Source organism: Rattus rattus, chromosome 1 (genome assembly GCF_011064425.1).
Source record: "Rattus rattus isolate New Zealand chromosome 1, Rrattus_CSIRO_v1, whole genome shotgun sequence".
Classification (NCBI taxonomy): Eukaryota; Metazoa; Chordata; class Mammalia; order Rodentia; family Muridae; genus Rattus; species Rattus rattus.
The window spans coordinates 175264422-175282405 of record NC_046154.1 but is presented as its reverse complement, the minus strand read 5'-3'; the positions used below and the strand labels follow the sequence as shown (position 1 = coordinate 175282405).

Below are 17984 nucleotides of genomic sequence, written 5' to 3'. Positions count from 1 at the left end.
TAGGTATATGGAGGGGAGGGCTATACGGACCTGTTCTGTAGCTGTTGTGTAATCTCACAGCACTACTTTTACAAAGTTAAAAGATCCCCAGTCACTATGGACCCCTCACCAGAGACATGAAGCCAGCGTTCTAAGTGTCCATGTATTCTTTCCTATTGGGTTAGAGAACGATAAAGAAGAATTTTACTATTTCCTTCCTGTTTGTCTTCAGATACAACAGTAGCAGTAGCAATAGCAGTTCCTAACTCTGAAAGGCTAAACTGCAAGCACAATTACAGTGAGGCTGAGCTACACTTAGGAAGATTAAACAGCAAACTCCTAAAGATGCCGAGAGGAGGGAGTGAGGCTGTGCTGTGAGATCATTTCAGAAAACTTTCCACCAGCAAACAAACGAGACCAGGCCACCCCAGGGCTCTACTACTCACCCTCCAGTTTAGGGGGCGGGGGAGAGTTTCATACAATATTTTAGGGGACTGTGTGGGTGTCTGAAATAAGATAGAGAAATGGAAATTAACTCTAGTTTCATAAATACAATCCCAGAAGTACCATAAATTTTATATAGGAGTTCGTCAAATCTACTTGAGAATTTAATCAATACTGCCCAAACAAAAACACACTCAAATTCATGGTTAACACATCATTTAGCATAAACTGCATTTACAACACTCAAGTAATATGTATAACAACATAATTGAGCTACAGACCTATACATGAGAAAAACAGTAAGTGTTACATTCCTGTGCATGACTCCACCGAGAGAATTGTTACTGTGCAACAAAGCCACAAGTGACACAAGCCATCCAGACACTCTACACATAATCTGAGAGAAAGAAGCTAAGGAAGTGTACTCATCATTTGTGAATAATTAAATTATATTTAAAAAAATACATTGCTATTTTCTGTCCAAAGATTATTTACATTTCATTGGCTAATTCTGACCTTGGCATGAAAGCTGGTTTAGGGGCTTAATGGAAAAAAGTAATTAAAGATGAACCCAAGTCTCACAAAAATAGAAGAGTTTTACTTGATACTGGTATCATTCCAAAATATACGAATTTCAATTTGGCCTAGTATGCAACCAGAGTCCAAATCAATTTATTAAGAGTCTAATGTTAGTGTAATACTACTCTGCACTTGTGATAACCCGTTATCCTTGCAAATCATTGAAACATGCATCACAGACACGAACAGGCTTCTTCGAAGAAGGAGTTAAGGCGTTTTTGGCTGAACACTCGGCACAGAAGATATTTCCACACTGTCGGCAGTGGTGCTGGTAAGACAAAAATTAAACAGTTTCAAGGACAGACACTATGGCACGAACTTTCTAAGCTACACGACTGTTACAAAGCACAGTGTGAAGGTCTGATGATACTCTGTGAGTGTGTGAGATTATCCCCCATGTAATCTAATCCATAAACTGGTCAAACACAGAGGTATCATTTTAGATGGGCTTTGCTTCAATCCTAGAATTCCCACGAGAAGTCTAGGAAGCCCTTCTTTTAAAGCACTCTTCCTGTTCACCAAAGCCCCAGGAACACTGTCTTCTTCACTTGGAATGTAAACATAATACACTTATATATAGTACATTTCTGTAAATGGCTCTGCTTTTGCTTCTTTTAAAAGAAGTCATGTATAATTAAGACACACAAGTTGACTAACTACTTCAGAAAACTGCTCCAGAGAACAGCCAGTAAAAAAGAAGTAACTGGATTTAAAACTAAGATTCAAACACATGAGATAACCAGAACCTGGCCTGCATGCACTGATATTAAGGACCCCACAGCGCAGCTCTGGGGTGGCTCACCCGCCGCACGGTGACTGAGAAGCACTTCCCACAGGACATGCAGTTCTGTACCTCGTTGTCTTCTGCCCACTTTCTGTTCAGGGCTTGTGTGTGTTTGATCTGTTTTTAAAAAGGTTTGATACATTAGATATGTAACATTTTACAGAATGGTGAACTGGTCACCTGCTGCAGGTATTTACAAAATTTTGACTTTACGCTATATGAAACAAAATTTTACAGTCAGAAATACTATTCCATTTGTCAGAATAGCTACATTCATAAATCTGAACAACAAAACAGAATTAAATAATATTTTTATTTTCCGAGGCTACAACAATTACAGAATTCTGGCAGTTTTACATGTGCCGTATAACAGCAGCACACTTTCCTCATGATCACCTCACTTTCTGTTCACTTTTGCTGCCGGCCCCCTCCCTGCTTGAGATGAGACAAGGTCTTGATTTGTAGTCCAGGCTGACTTCCAACTTGAAGTGATCTCCCTGCCTCTTCCTTTGTAGCGCTAGATTTAAAGATCTGCACCACCATGCCTAGCTTGAGATCATTCCTTTAAATACCTACCAACTTATTTATTTATTCCTTTGTGTTCCTGAATGTTTAAAATTTCTTCTTCTGTGACAGTCCTAGAATGATGTCACTCTCAAACAAGAGGCCTCTGGAACCTTTTTATCTTTCAGATAAGTACTACTAAAAATCTACAAAATATCTCTACAAGGAGTTGCCCAGTTCTGCATGGCCATGTACAGGAGAGAAGGATATGGTTCCTGCCCCTGCAACAGAGCCAGCAGGTGTGGGCCTCCATGAGTGTTGATGGTTGCTGTGGGAATAAGGCCTGTTTTTATAATGATAATGTACACATTTTTATGCTCCTCTCCTGAAAATTGTCTTCTCTGCCAAGGTTAATCGCTGCATGATAATCAGAGACCTCCTGAGTCCAGGAGGCACAGGTGTGGCTAATTTCTCAGCAAAATGGTAAACACTGAGATCTCCAGGGCAGCCCTCAAGGCCGTGGGAAAGAACTCTAAAAACATGAGTTCAAAAATATGTAATTCTCAACTATGCAAACTACAAGGATGTAATGAATCATCTAGGAAGCTTCACAGAGCTAAAGAACAGAAACAGCTGCACTACAAGCCAGCTTGTCAGAAATATTAACAAAGGAGATAAGGAGACTGAGGGAGTGGTGCTCACAGGGAGAGAGAAACTGGAGGGTAAGAAAGTATCTGAGTCACCAGGCGTCTTACCTGTAGGGACTGGTTTTCTCTGCCCAGCTCCTGCACAGCTGCAGTTGTGTTGTCCAGCTTTCTTTGCAACTCTAGGACTTTGGTCTGAAGCTTTTCTATTTCACCTTCTCCTTTAAGACATCTTACAGAATAGATTGCAAAGCCAAAGTTAATATTTAAGAAATCATTAAAGACCTTTCCGGAAGAGAACTAATGGAATACTTTGGTAATTTTATACAATTCAGCTATTTATTTTCTTTTAAAGTCTGATTTTTTAAATGGTTGCTTACATACCTGCAAGGGTTACACACTTTCATCAACTTTTGGTCTAGTAGGAAAAGGTGGACAATATTTCTTATTTATAATAGATACAAACTAATTTTTTTAAATTATTTTTTGGCTTTTTGCCAGGCAGGGATTCTCTGTGTAGCCCTAGCTGTCCTGGAACTCACTCTGTTGACTAGGGCGGCCTTGAAATGAAGAGATCCACCCACCTCTGCCTCCTGAGGGCTGAAATTAAAGATGTGCCTGCACCACCACCACCACCACCACCACCACCACCACCACCACCATGCCCTGCAAGTACTAATTTCATCAGACATCAGTCACCTCTCTAGCAGTGCTCTTCTTTCATCTTGATTATTCTGAACAGTTGCTTCTAAGACAGCGATTTCACCCCGTAAGTCATCTGTTTGCTTCTCAAGCTCACTCACTCTCCGTTGACTAGACTGCCACTCCTTCTTCACAGTACCCAAGTTTTCATTTAATGTTGTGACCTGCATGGTAAGCTTAGCCTCATTTTCTTCATGTTTCTTCATTCCTGCTTCCTTTTCTTTTATTTCAGAATGCTGAGGAAAAAATAGGAAAGGGGAAGCTATTGTATAAGTAGTACAAAATAATATTTTTACTCATTGAAGTTAAAATGCCAAACATATCAATCATATTGCTTCTCCTGGAAAGGAGACAGGAGAACATTTTTTTGGCATAACACTAAAATCCTAATTCTGTAAACCAAATATGTAATTTAAATAGGCTTGCTCAAAAGTCATGATCCAGAAATGAGGGTCTGTGAGGCTCTCAGCAGACAGAGATAAAAGTGACACAACTTGTGCCAGGACCAGGGCAGATGTCCATGGTACAAGAAAGAAGATGTCCTGTCGACAAAGTGAGGTTCTCCTGCCTCAGTGCACCTCCCTCCTCTTGGTCAATTAGAACATTCTACAAAGCAATCTGGTAAGATCGGAGTCAGTTCAACAAAGGAAAGCCAGATGTTTCCTATAAGGAAACACAATGCAGGGAAGGAAAAGCAAGCTTCGGTCACTGTAATTCCAACCCAAAGTTTCTGTTGCCAGTTTTTACCCACTTCACTCACAGTCTCTAGGTAGAAAAATCTTACTGGAGTGATTCTAACCTCTACTTTAAAGCTCATTTCCTGCTATTAAGTTAATTCACTGACCAGTTTCGCTTCTTTCTCAGAAAATTCTTCCTTCCGCTTCTCTTCTTCCTTCTTCATCTGCTCTTGCATTAGCTGCTGACTCTCCTTCTCCTGCTCAAGAGCTGCCTTCAGTGAGTCCACTTTGCCTTGAAGTTCTAATTTCTGTTGAATCAAAAGTTGTTTGGCATCCTTGAGATTTGTTACTTCCTGTTGAAAAAAAGCCAGAAAGAAATCAACCCTATGTACAGGCTAATTTTCTGTTAACTTGACACAAGGGAAGAAGGAATCTCAATGGAGAAAATGCTATCACCAGGTGGCCTGTGGAAAAGCTGAGAGGTATCTTCTTGATTGATATGGGTGTGCCCAGCTGACTGTGGTGCTACCCCTGGTCTTGTGGTCCTGGGTGTTGTAAGAAAGCAAGCTGAACAAGCCACTACACAGCACTTCTCCACAGCTTCTGCTTCAGGCTGCCAGGTTCCTGCCTCAAGTTCCTGCCTTGACTTTCCTCAGTGATAGAATATGACCTGAGAATTACAAAATGAAACAAACCCTTTCCTCTCCAGCTTGCTTTTGTTCATGGTGTTCTATCACAGCATGTGATAGACAGAAAGCACACTAAGACAACTTTTAATCAATATGTCAAATGACAGTTGAAATTCATATAAGTTTTCATACCACCAGATATAAAGGAGTCTTTAAGTTCAATATTTCAAACCACTTATTTAACATGCAAGATATTTACTTCCTACTCACTAATAATTTCTCTTAGGTGATACTCTCCATGCTCATGTTTTAACTACATCATCCAAAGCCTATCCCTATACCTTTCTTCCAGTTTGCTCACTTAACACGTGTTTACAGGGTAATCATTCAGTCTTCGAACATAGTATTATGTTTGAGTATATATGTCTTAAGAGTCACACACGGACTGGAAGAACAGAGAACCTGAGACAAACTGAGGTAAATGGTAAGAATGCCCACAGATAGAAAGGCCATCAGGGGAGCCCCAGAGACAGCACTTGAGCTTTCTCATGAAACTGCACAGTACTTCACAAAGCATATGGCAGAGAGCTTCCGTAACCAACACCCTGTCTATGTTTCTAAGGAATAAAAAGCTAACGCATAGGATTAAATCTGAAGTCTTGCATGCTTGTAAATGATTACTCCTCAACAGAATGTTCTAAATCAAGTATCCCACTTCACCATGCCAATCTAAACTTACCCTGCAGCTGCTTACTTTATTCAGTAATCAGAGAACAAAAGTAGGTTACAATATGGACACAGATAGCATGCAATAAAGAGCACTGTGGCCATGGTATTTGTCAAAAACAGTAAAATAACTTGTCTAGCACATAGTGGGGTCTTTCTCAATCTCTTATTTAATACACATAAGTGTAAGGGACTAAAGTACAACAGATGAGAGGGAAAGATATTATATTAACCTACCTTTATGCTTTCTTGTTTGTGGGACTTGAGTTCTTCTTTGAGTTTAGCGATTTCTTTTTCTTGTCTACATTTAATTTCCTCCATCTCTGACAATTTAGACTTTTCAGTTACTAGTTCTTTTTCCTTCACTGACTGTAAAGAAATTATAAATAAATATAAACCATCCACTTTCTTGAAAGTTAGTGTGTTAAAATGTTTGTGTTTATGACTCTGCTCGCACCTTTCTACTGAGGATAACTAGGGCTGTTTATGCATCCTCCCTTCCTATTTACCTTGGTAATGTCAACATTGAGATTAAGTAGTTTCAGTAAATACTATAAAGTGAACAGTACCTAGGAGAGTGAGGCTACTATGAAATATAGCAATACTATTCATTTTATAACTTCTATACTATTACTGCTTTTATATAAGTTTCTCTATTTTGAGTCAGTTTTTCAATTTATAGTTTATAAATAATTATATAAAATTTTAAAAATTAAAAATTTTAAAATTTATATTTTATTATAAATAAAATTTCATCTACTAGAGATAGAGCTGACACTAAAACAAGATGTGTCTGCGCTAAAGTCTTGCAGTTAAGCACAATTAAATATCATATGTCAAACTGTCTAAATTTGAGTCATAAATCATGAATCTCCTCCCCTCCAGCTTCACAATCCCCACTCCTAAAGACAATTTTTATAATTAAAGGGAATTCCAGTTTGGAATATAACAGAAACTTCTATGGCGTGACAAGCATGCTTATAAAAAAGCAGTAAGAAAACGAGAGACACCCCAAGGAAGCAGTGCTGAGACCCAGGACCTCCAAGGACGGACGGCACAGCCTCTCGCGTTCTCAGGTACTTGGGGAGCTGCTGAGTCGTTAGGTCTCAGCCTAGAGTCTGAGGTGAGTAAGGAAGGAGGTACCTTTTCTCTCTGCGCATCCTGCAGTGCTTTACTCTGCTCCTTGAGCGCCTCCTCCTTCTTTGCTAAGTCCTGCTCCAAAGCAGCTTTGGCAGCCTGCAGTTCTTGAATTGATTTATTTTGGTTTCCAATTTGATTTCTGTTTGAAATCAGGTCTTCTTGTGCCAGAGCAAGCTTCTCTTCTACACACTTACAAAAAAATATTTCCTCAAATTATTATGATTAGTAAATTTCAATAAACATAACAGTCAATAAAAGCACAATAGCATATAGCTGATGATCACATGTCAATGCTGAGACAAGCTCTGGACATCTTTGTTAGAAGATCTGTCCCTGAAGAGTGAAGTGGGTAATTATACAAGCCTACATGGTGACCTACTCCACAGCTGAGCTATCTGGTAGAGCGCAATGCCTTCAGGTTACAAACTTTAAACAGTAGATCAAAGCAGTAAATGCTGTAGGCAGGTTAAACACTGGGATGAATGTTTATGTACACGAGCTTAGATAAATGTAGAAATAGTCAGAAAAAGATACTAGGCACTAGGACCTTCAGCACGATTAGGATCTTGGAAGCTAAAGCCGCTGGGCCTGGTGGCATACACCTTTAATCCCCGCTCTTGAGCCAGAGGCCTGTGGCTCTGTGAGTCGGCTGTCAGCCTCGTCAACATAGCACATAGCAAGTCAGCCCAAAGCTGCTTAGAGAGACCTTTTATCAGGATATGGTTGACTGGGAGGGAAAGGGGATGAGGCAGGGAGGAAAGACAACACTGAAGGTTCCCTAGAAATAATCTAAAACCATTTATTGAGGAATTATAATAGGAAGGAATCTCAGGTAAGTAACAACTCTATCAAATGTATTTAGAGAACACAGATATGGTTGGGAAAAGATCAATGGAGAAATGAAAGAAAACAATTTAAAAAGAAATGCAGTTGATGGTGACATAGGCACACAGATACACTTTCTAGGATCAATGTCCCCTGACCTGGAAAATGCCTTGACAAACAAGGCTGAGTTTTGTTGTGGGATATTCCACAGTTGGGGATCTCAGTCATTACATTTAGCCTTCTATGTATCTGCACTCTGAGCAGCTACAGGCCGGTCCTCTGCCGCCTGTCTCAGAGGTACAAGTGACGGAGTTAATACATAGCTACTGATGGCCCTAAGTCCCTCCTGTGGCAGTGGACACTGTCATGTTAGTGCTTGGGATTACCGTGGAAGCCAGCCTTTGAGGGTGCTGTGAAAGAGTTCCTAAACTAGGTTAATCCAGACAGAGAGGCCCACCCTAAATGTGGGCAGCCTCATTCCATGGTCTAGGCTCCTGGACTGAGGACTTAGTGAAAAGAAGAGAGGCTGGGCAGGACTCTCATGTCTGTCTCTGCAGATACCATGGGACCTGTTGCTGCCTTGAGCACCTATTGCCACAGCTTCCAGTCATGGTGAACATGGTATTCTTATTGTGAGTCAAAAACAAACAAACAAACAACCGCTTCCATATTACAGCAGCTTTTGTCAGATGCTTTGTCACAGCAATGAGGGAGATGGCTAATACAAGTGAGGTCAGTTACCATCATAGACAAAGAAAGGGCTACGTTTGTGCCTGTTAGGTTGCGTTTGGGGATATGGTCCTAAGGAAAGGGAACTGCCACCATCAGCTACTTTGTGTGAGGATCTGCAGGGAGGGAGAACTAGATACCACACTCCTCGGCAGGCCCAAGAAAGGTCCAGGTTCTTACTGAAGGAGCATTTCCCCTGGAAAGGAGCCAGGTAGTGCGACTCAGAGAAGGACCTCTGCCGTAAGGATTGCACGGAGCACATACTTGTTTTCTATTAATCGGGCAGCCAGTATTAACTGAGTACCCTACATAAAATGGTCCTTATCAGGGAAGAGTGGCATGTGCAGTGGAAACTACAGGGAAGCTGAGCAAATGCTCACCACCAAATACACAAGAAACCAACGTGAGACCCTGTGTAAAATGAGGCACATGGCAGCTGGCCTATATGTCACAAGGAAAACTGACTTTTAAAAGAATAAAATTTACTGTGCTGGGGGTGGTGGTGGTGTAGGTTAGTATAGAGGATTTGCCTGGCATGCATAAGACTCTCAGTTTGATCTTAGCACTGAAATAAACTAGTTTCAAAGCCTACGGTATAAATCTACTAAAACCATAATTGGGTAATAGAGGTTCTGGTGCAACAGGCTTGCTAAAACCAAGAAAGCAGTAGAAACTCTGTAAGGACCACAAAATCCTCCAAGTGTCATTGGTTTATAAGATTTTAAATGCATGGACTCTAAAAATGTAAATGTTCAAAGTCCATTAATTAGCTCTTTAAAGTCGAGATGAAAGCTAGACTGTCATGAAGTCTTCATGATGATGCCAAGGGCCAATGCTCTGCCCTGTGTCTGAACATCTACTGTCACGCTCCTACAAACAACCGTGGTGCACGTCTCACTTGCCCAGCATCGCTGACCTGGGGATGCTCCTCTGGTTCATTTCTTTTCCTATCTTTACCTTAGCCACGCCCAGGCCAACAGGTAAATCACTGAGTAGATCAACTATCAGTCTTGACATGATTATAACATTGCTGTGGTCCCTTGTGGTTCCAATTGTTTTTATTAAACAAGTCTTCCCATACTTTTTTCAAATGAAACCTTTTTATTAGTTCTTACTTTTTCTGATGTCTGATAAAATGGCTTAAAAAGTACTGGGATGAGAAGATTTAGGTTTAATTATGCATAACCTACAATTTTCACTTCCACTTCAGAAATAAATTTATATTATGAATTTAAATTGAATAGTGAATTCCACTTCTATTTTTCTGGATAAATAAGAGCACAGATTACAGCCAAAAGAAATACCAGTAAGTAAACTATTTCATAAACGATCCAGCAGATGGGGCTAACAGCACAGAGTAGGCCAGTCTGGTCAACCTGCTGGTGTCCAAGTACACACTGTCAGCCTAAGATATACACTGACAGCTACAACAGAAAGCCTTACACCGTTAAGTGTCACCTTGTAGAATGCTTTCTCTTCTCCCTTATCGCCCACATGCGAGAACAGCTCACTGAAGCAAAGGGAAAAAAAAATGGTTGATAAAAATAGTTATCCAGAAAATAGTGGCAAAAGATGGAGGGCCTCAAGTAAACCAGACAGCTCCTCCAATCATGGTTCTGCTCTGCTGTATAGTGGGCCTGCCTCACCTGCCATAGCAGTTTCACAGCAAAGGCTCCATCCGCCCTGCTGTGAAGCTGTCCCGAGGCCTGCCCTTCTACTCTCTCTTTTGTGCAGATCACATGCAAGTCCTCTAGGGCTCCTCTCTGCCTTTATGGTAAATGCAAACGTCTGCAACTTCCCTGCCTTTCAATGTGCTATAGTCAAACAAGCAAACAACTTCCCTGCCTTTCAATGTGTTGTAAAACAAACAAACAAACAAACAAACAAGCATTTTAACACTAATCAAATGACCAGTTCTAACTTTTCTTTCTTTAAAGATTTATTTTCATTTTTTATGTATATGTATGTTTTACCTATGTATATGTATGCCTTGGCATCGAATGTGTGTGGAACCCACAGAAGTCAAATAGAACACAGATCCCGTGGAACTAAAGTTACATACAAGCTGTGGTGAACTGCCATGTGGGTACTGGGAATCAACTCAGGCCCTCTGGAAAAACAGTTCTTAGCTACTGAGCCACCTCTCCAGTACCCTGCCTCCACACTCCACCCCAAGCCCCTGGTTAACCTGCCTCCTTTTGCCCTCCTTTGTGCCTCTCAGTTTCCTGTCTCTGTGTCACCTTATGACAGATCCCTTGCCCTCCCCTGGGCCTGCTATAAACTTATGAACTCTGCCCTCTACACCTTCCATTCTCTTAACTTTATCCTGGTTACAACCAACTCACATCCAATTACCAGAATTTGTGGAGAAAGATATTTTTAGTTAATTTATTTTTATTTATTTGTATGTGCACAGGTGCCTGCATGAGTTAATGGGAATCCCATTCATGCAGGACAGCAGATCCCCTGGAGGAGAGAAAATTCTTAATTGATCACCCTACTAGCTTCTTGGTTAAAATTTAAAACTGCACATTTTTCATTTTTTCCCTCTGCTGGACCTGTTGTTGTTGTTGTTGTTGTTTAACCCAAATATAAAATCCAATTGTTTTTTGCTAAGCATTTAGTATACTTTATAATTTGGATCCTCCTTTCCTAATATAAATTCCAAATATAAGCTAGCACTCCTGGTTGGTTCTAATCAGTTCCTTCTATCAGCAGACAACCTTGTAAAGACTGTATTTCCAAATTCTATCTATAGTTTAGGACCTACTCACATATCTAAGTGGCCTGGTTCTTCTCATAAATCCTTCCCCACAGGAGCCCATGAATAAAATACAAAATATATACAAAATTTCACCAACAAAAAATTTTACAGTAGTGCACTTAAAGAAAGGAGATAACATATATATATATACATATATATATACATATATATATGATATGAGAGAGAGAGAGAGAGAGAGAGAGAGAGAGAGAGAGAGAGGGAGAGAGAGAGAGAAACAGAGACAAGATATGAGGGAAAGAGGCAGGGTGCTTGTTCTCTGTATAAGAACACAATATTCTCTTTCCTTTAAAGAAAGGATATGCCAGTGTTGTATAAAATTTGCTAACCATTTTATTTATTCCTTTCACTTTAATAAACACGATGTCCTATTTGATCGTACAGTATTATTCATTAAGGCTATATTTAGTTGGCCTGACTTTAGTCATTATGCATTCCTGTAAGTTAGGAAGCTGACGAATACCTAACACTCAAAGTCAGCTTTGCTTGACCACAGTAATAGCACTTGCATTTCCCACAACTGGCTTAAAACCAGCCAGTCTCCAAAGGTACTCTCAAATGAAGGCTTCGAACTCCTCAGAAAAGCTAATACCATAACATATGCCCACATTATTTCACCATATATATCATGATTTTTAACATAAAACGATCTAATTTTTAAAAAGGAACATTAAAGGTGTTATTTAATAGAAGACTATGACACTTCACAGATATTAGGCAAGGGGATTGTTTCTGGGGCTTTATGCCACCCCGCAGTGCACTTACCTTAAGGTCTTGCCTTGTGGCTAGAAGCTCAGACTCTTTGCCATAGAGGTCAGACTGCAGCTGTTGCAGGTCGGCCTGGCACTTGTCATAGGTGCTCTGCAGCGCTGACAGCTTTCCTTTCTCCAAGGCAAGTTCCTGGGCTGCCTGGGCCGCCTGCTGCTGCAGTTTACTCTCCAGCTGGGCCTAAAGCACCAGTAGGCATTTACAAGACAACGCAGTAAGAAGCCAGCCAAGTGTAAGACAAAATTATACAACTACACATCTGAGAAACATACTAACCTGCTTTATGGCCCAAAATTCTATTTTAGTAAAGAGCAACCAATTTTAAGTTTCTGACTAACAAGTCCATACTATTTAAAATGCAAACACAATCGAAGGAAAAGAGAGACATTCACTCTCCCAGGCAGTACTCATGCTCTGCTCTCAGGAGCGAACAATGATGCACAATAAGACACAGTGCCACATTCCCTGAATGACATAGTAAGTCATAGGCCGTAGTAAGAGAAATTTACACATGAAAGAAATTAAGAGGCCACTACCATGCTCATCTGAATATGTAATTTCTACTTGTGAAAACTCAAGAGTAACTCTGTGAACTTTTATAAGTCATCTTTATTAATATCAAGACAGAAAATGAAAATTTCACTAAGTTCAGAAAATGAAAATTTCACTAAGTTCAAAGTTCTCTAAAATCAACTTATCTTCAAGAATATGTAGGAGAGATATAAAAATAAGACATATTTAAACTACATCTATGTAATGGGAAAACATGCTTGGCTTTTACAATAAATATATTCTTCAGTTCTGGCAGGCTTAGAAGACAGGGCCACTAGGAGAATCGAGAGATACTGAGTAGGACTTCCTAGGAGGAATAAGCCCCGAGGACTGTGAGTTGTGGTAATTTACTCTATCTTTTACAAAGTACTAGAACATGAGAAGGACTTTAGAATTCTTGATATGAAAAAATGTTTACAGAAAACAGAAATGCTAATATCTCTAATTTGATCACTAAAAACTGTATACAAGTTTTTATCTTATTATACTTTATTATTATCCCTTAGAAGCCTGTTTGTTTTCTAATGAGACACAGAAAGACATGGATCCAGATGGAGGGGAGGTGGGGAGGAGCTGGGAGGAGTAGAGGGCAGGGAAACCATAGTCAGGATATTGTGTGAGAAAAAAAGCTACTTCTGAAAAAGGAAAAAATGTACACAAGTATAGAATTATTCCCTACATCCATCCTATGAATAAAAAAATGTGTATGTATGTATGTATGTATGTATGTATGTATGTATGCCAGGAACCTAATTAAACTCAGTGATCATTTAAAGAAAAGGACATTATGTCTTCTTTCATTAATATTGTTACATATACAGAGATATCTAATGAATAATGAGCAAGGAGGTATATATGGGAGGGTTTGGGGGAGGAAATGAGGGGAATAGATGATGTAATTATCTCAAAAATAAAAAAAAAATTACAAAGGGAAAGGCTAAGTAGTATAAGAGCCTATAAGAAGGCAGGGTGTGGGTGGGGAGGGGGAGGAGAACTGGGATCTAGGTACGGTCAGGTACACTATACACAGACATGCCGTGTTGGAGAGTGAAAAGGACTTAGCAAAAATGTACAAACAATACACCATGACAATTATATTACAATTTCTGATTACATATGAAAGCACCAAAAGACAAATGTTTCTAACATGGCCTATGCTTTTACAAAATTATTTTTATGTAATGTAGCATAACAAAAACTGGTAAAGACAAAGCTTCGTGTATTGTTTCTCATTTTGCTTCTCTTTGCTTTGGTAGTTTGGCAGCTGCCTCTAATGACACGACTGGTTAGGTCACTCTACAGACGTAAGGGCTGTTCCTCCTTCACTGAAGGCCACGTGCAAGAACTAACAATGGGAAAACCTCAGTTTTCTTATATGTTTACACTAAACACAGCTATTCTGTTAGCTCACTTTGGATAAGAGAAGAGCATCTTTAATAATAAAACCAGCATATTAGCAATAAATTGTCCCTTTATTCTTGGAAAGAAAAAAATTCTGGTTTAATATAAAATATCAAATATACTGTAGGAAATCTGACATTACTGAATTTTTAAATACATTTCACTCCATGATTTTTGTCATTGTTTTCCCGTAGGAAGGATGATTTACTGTAATTTCTTTAACTTTTCTAACAGTAGAAATGTGACATAAGCAATTGTCCCAATAGCAAGCACTGCTTTTATGATTCATGATTATTAGACAAATGATTATAAAAATTTAAATAATAAATTCCAATGAACATTCAGTCTTAAATCATGTATCAAATATAAGCTTTATATTTAACATAATTTTAAATATGTAAAACTTATCTACATTGTAACTCTCATCTTAAGGCTATGTGAACTCCCATGTGAGAAGTAAACGATGTCATCAGTACCTTTTGTGTAGTAACATTTTTAAGCTCTCCTTGAAGAGCTTCCATTTGCTTTTTCTTTTGCTCAGTTGCTTGCTTCAGCTGATTAATGTTCCCCTGAAGCTGCTGCTCTTCTTTCTCCTTCTGCTTTAATGTATTTTGAGCCTGTGTGACTTCTCCCTTGACTGAATTGAGTTCTATCATCAACTGTTGAGAAGTCTAAAAGAAATTGAAACTTATTTGACTCATTTATTCATTGAAAACACATTCTCTGAGTATCTGCTACAAGCAACACAGTACTTTTCAGAGATATTATTGAACCTTTAGCCACCTTCCAAGTATGATTTATTCACAGGTGATTAGTGACATGAACCATTTGGTTACTGTGTAGTAGTCCAGAAATATCTTCTTGTCACTAATATTGTCATTGTCTATGTGGTGTTGGTTTTTGTCAATTTGACCTAAGCTGGAGCAATCTTGGAAGAAGAGCTTCAGTTGAGGAACTGCCCTGTGGGCAAGTCTGTGGGGCATTTTCATGATTGATGACTGACATGGGTGGGCCCAGCCCACTGTGGGTGCTGCCCTCTGGCCAGGTGGTCCTGGGTATCAAGACCTAAGTGAGCAAACTTTGGGAGTAAACTAGTAAAGAGCACGTCTCCAAGGACTCTGCCTGAGTCCCTGCCTTGACCTCCCTCAATGCCGGGCTGTGCCTGGGATGGGTAAGCCAAATCTTTCCCTTCCCAACCTGTTTCTGGTCAGTGTTTATCATAGAAATAAAAAGAAAACTGGGGCAACAAATGAAGTAAGTTTAAGATGCTATTATTTTTTCAACTATAATGTTCTTTAACCTTATCTAATTAAAACTCTTATACAATTAAGAAAAAGAAAACTGAATCAACTAACCATTTCTTTACTAGGCCCTTACATTTTAAATGAATTTAAACTTTGTTAGTGATAACTAGAACACAAGTAACAATTTTAAAATAAACACATAAGCCATTTTATTTTGCAGAAATAAGCGTTCTCTTGATTTCCGTATCAGGGTAAGAAAAATTAACAGCAAAAGCCCATTACAGCCCACATGTTTACAGTGAGAGAGCACTGTACCTCTCTCTCCTTCTCCAGTGACTTCCTCAGCTCACTCTGCTCCTTCAGTGCACTTTCTGTTTGTTGTTGAAGCTGATGCTTTAATTCTTTACAAGCTTTTTCCTAATAAAGAAATATCACACTGAAAACATCTGTAATAACTTACAAGTGATTGATCAGTTTAGAAAGAAAAATAAAGGGAAATAAACTGGCCCCTACACACATCCCATTAGAGCACTTTAATTAAGAAGATGACTTCTACCTATGAAAAGAAACAGAAACAACTAACCAAGTCCAATACGGCAGCCTTTCCTTTCTGACTCTCTTTTTCAAATTCGCTCCTGGAGGTTTGTAAAGAATCAGAAACTTTTGACAGTTTCCCTTTTGTTGTGGAGAGCTCAGCCAGGAGAGTATCCTTCTGTGCTGTCATCGCCATCAGCTCTGTGATCGCAGCTTGCATCTTGTCACTCAGCTCCTTGTGCTGCGCCTCTGAATCTTGACTTAACTTTTCAAATTCCTGTTTCAAGACAACTTTTTCTTCTTCTTGCTTAGTGAGGGTTTGTTTAATATTTTCAAGGGCTTCAGATTTATTCTGTAGATCCAATTTTGTATGAGATACTCTGGATTAAAAAGGAATTTCTAAAATTAATGTAATATAAAATTTATCAATCAAAATTATTCATAAGTGATTACTGAGTCTTGAATTTTTTATATGGCTCAGAAGGAAAAATAAAATAACTTTAAAAACACTGAAAACTGCCTTAAAACATCTCATTAGATACACATGATTTCCTTAGCAAGGGCCAAGTTACTTCCTTTCCCTAACTTAATCAAGTCTTGTCCACCACCGTAAGTCATCAGAGAAATTCAGATAACAAATCCTAGAGGGTCTACAAGCGCCAGCAAAGGTTTTCCAGGCCCCATAAAGTACCGAATCAGTGTGTTATTTCTTACACATAAATGGAACTCTGTCTCTTCCCTTAGAAATATAAAACATATTTTATGTTGATAAATTTAAATATCATAATGTAAAATATTTTTAAACATTTTAACATATGTAAACATATTTTAACATAATGTAAGATATTTTTAAAGGAATCATTTTACTTCAAAAATAAAGACAAATGGTTTATCTAACTTCAGATTATAAAATGGTCCGTTATCATTGATCCTTTAATACATGGGTTTTTTAATGCCAGAATGAATAAGCTACAAGAATGAGCAAGTGAAAAATCCATCTTTAAGAGTGTACGCTGGGGGCTGGAGGGATGGCTCAGCGGTTAAGAGCACTGACTGCTCTTCCAGAGGTCATGAGTTCAAATCCCAGCAACCACATGGTAGCTCACAACCATCTGTAATGAGATCTGATGCCCTCTTCTGGTGTGTCTGAAGACAGCTACGGTGTACAGTGTAATGAACAAATAAATCTTTAAAAAAAAAAAAAAAAAGAGTGTGTGCTGGTTCTGGTGTTGTCCCTCAATGTGCAGGTTGTTCTCTGTCAATGGGCGCAAGCAAACTGAGAAGACGCTCCCATCAGACTGGCTAGTGGTAAGCCTGGATTCACTTCTTTGATGACTGACATTCAAAGGCCTAGCCTAGCCTACTGCAAGCAGTGCTAGCCCAGGGCAGAGTTCTGAGTTGTATGAGAAATAGACTAAGCAAGCCATTGAGAAGCAAGAAGGAAGCAGCAGTCTTCCATGGCCTCTGCTTCACTTCCGGCCTCCAGGTTCCTGCCTCCACCCCTAGTCCTGCCTGCCTTTGATGATGGACTCTAACCTGTAAGATGTAGCAAACCTTTTCTTCCCAAGATTTCTTTTAGTATTTCATCACAGCCAGAGAAAGCAAACATGTACCCAATAACATCAAAGCTGCAAAGACCCATGGCAAAGTTGAAAAAAATCATTCCTAATGAGAAAAAATCCACTCTGTACTTAGTCTAGAACCTCAAAGCAGAAACTTGACTGTTCACAGGTGATATATATACAAATTGCAGTTTTAAAACTTTTATATTAACTATTTCAAACTGGTGAACAACTCAGAATGAATGCTCAAGAGAAAAGGGTACCATATTACTGCTGAAGAGTGACTGGAATTTATAGAACTAAGTGAACAATGGAAAATGAAGTTAACGTCAATCAAGTAATGAAGGCTTTATTTTTCACTGACATTAACATTGATAGTATATACAACCAGTACTATGTGCATGGGAACACACACACACACACACACACACACACACACACACACACACACTGACACAAACCACACTTCGTGCCTGTCTGTGAACGGTGTGAACAGCCGAAAGCTTACGGATATAAAATAGAAGGTCGCTTACACTTCCTTCTGCTCTTGAAGCTGCTTCCTGAGCTCTGCATTCCTGAGCTCTAGGTCTGTGCTCAGCTGCCTCTGCTGCTGTAGGCTCTGCACAGCTTGCTCCCTGCTTGCTTTAACTTCAAGATTATCGGCTTCTAGTTTCTGAGGGTTAAGTACAGCATTCATTTGAATTTTGGCAATAACTAATGATTAAATATTATAACATTGGTCTACATTCAAATTGTTATTGACAAAAGAGACAAAATAG

At 39.2% G+C, this 17984-nt stretch overlaps 1 protein-coding gene across 1 annotated transcript in view; it reads right to left on the bottom strand.

Moving 5' to 3' along the window:
- Window positions 1-1001: 1001 nt before the first annotated feature.
- Eea1 (early endosome antigen 1) overlaps window positions 1002-17984 on the bottom strand; it is a 104865-nt gene continuing 87882 nt past the window's right edge. Inside the window, exons 18-29 of the mRNA XM_032911691.1 lie at window positions 17739-17878; window positions 15693-16023; window positions 15425-15526; window positions 14342-14536; window positions 11910-12092; window positions 6812-6997; window positions 5906-6037; window positions 4481-4666; window positions 3634-3872; window positions 3046-3166; window positions 1805-1903; window positions 1002-1270 (exon numbers count right to left, since the gene is read on the bottom strand). Coding sequence (XP_032767582.1) covers window positions 1148-1270; window positions 1805-1903; window positions 3046-3166; window positions 3634-3872; window positions 4481-4666; window positions 5906-6037; window positions 6812-6997; window positions 11910-12092; window positions 14342-14536; window positions 15425-15526; window positions 15693-16023; window positions 17739-17878 — 2037 coding nt within the window. The 3' untranslated portion in view covers window positions 1002-1147. The remainder of the gene's footprint in view (window positions 1271-1804; window positions 1904-3045; window positions 3167-3633; window positions 3873-4480; window positions 4667-5905; window positions 6038-6811; window positions 6998-11909; window positions 12093-14341; window positions 14537-15424; window positions 15527-15692; window positions 16024-17738; window positions 17879-17984) is intronic.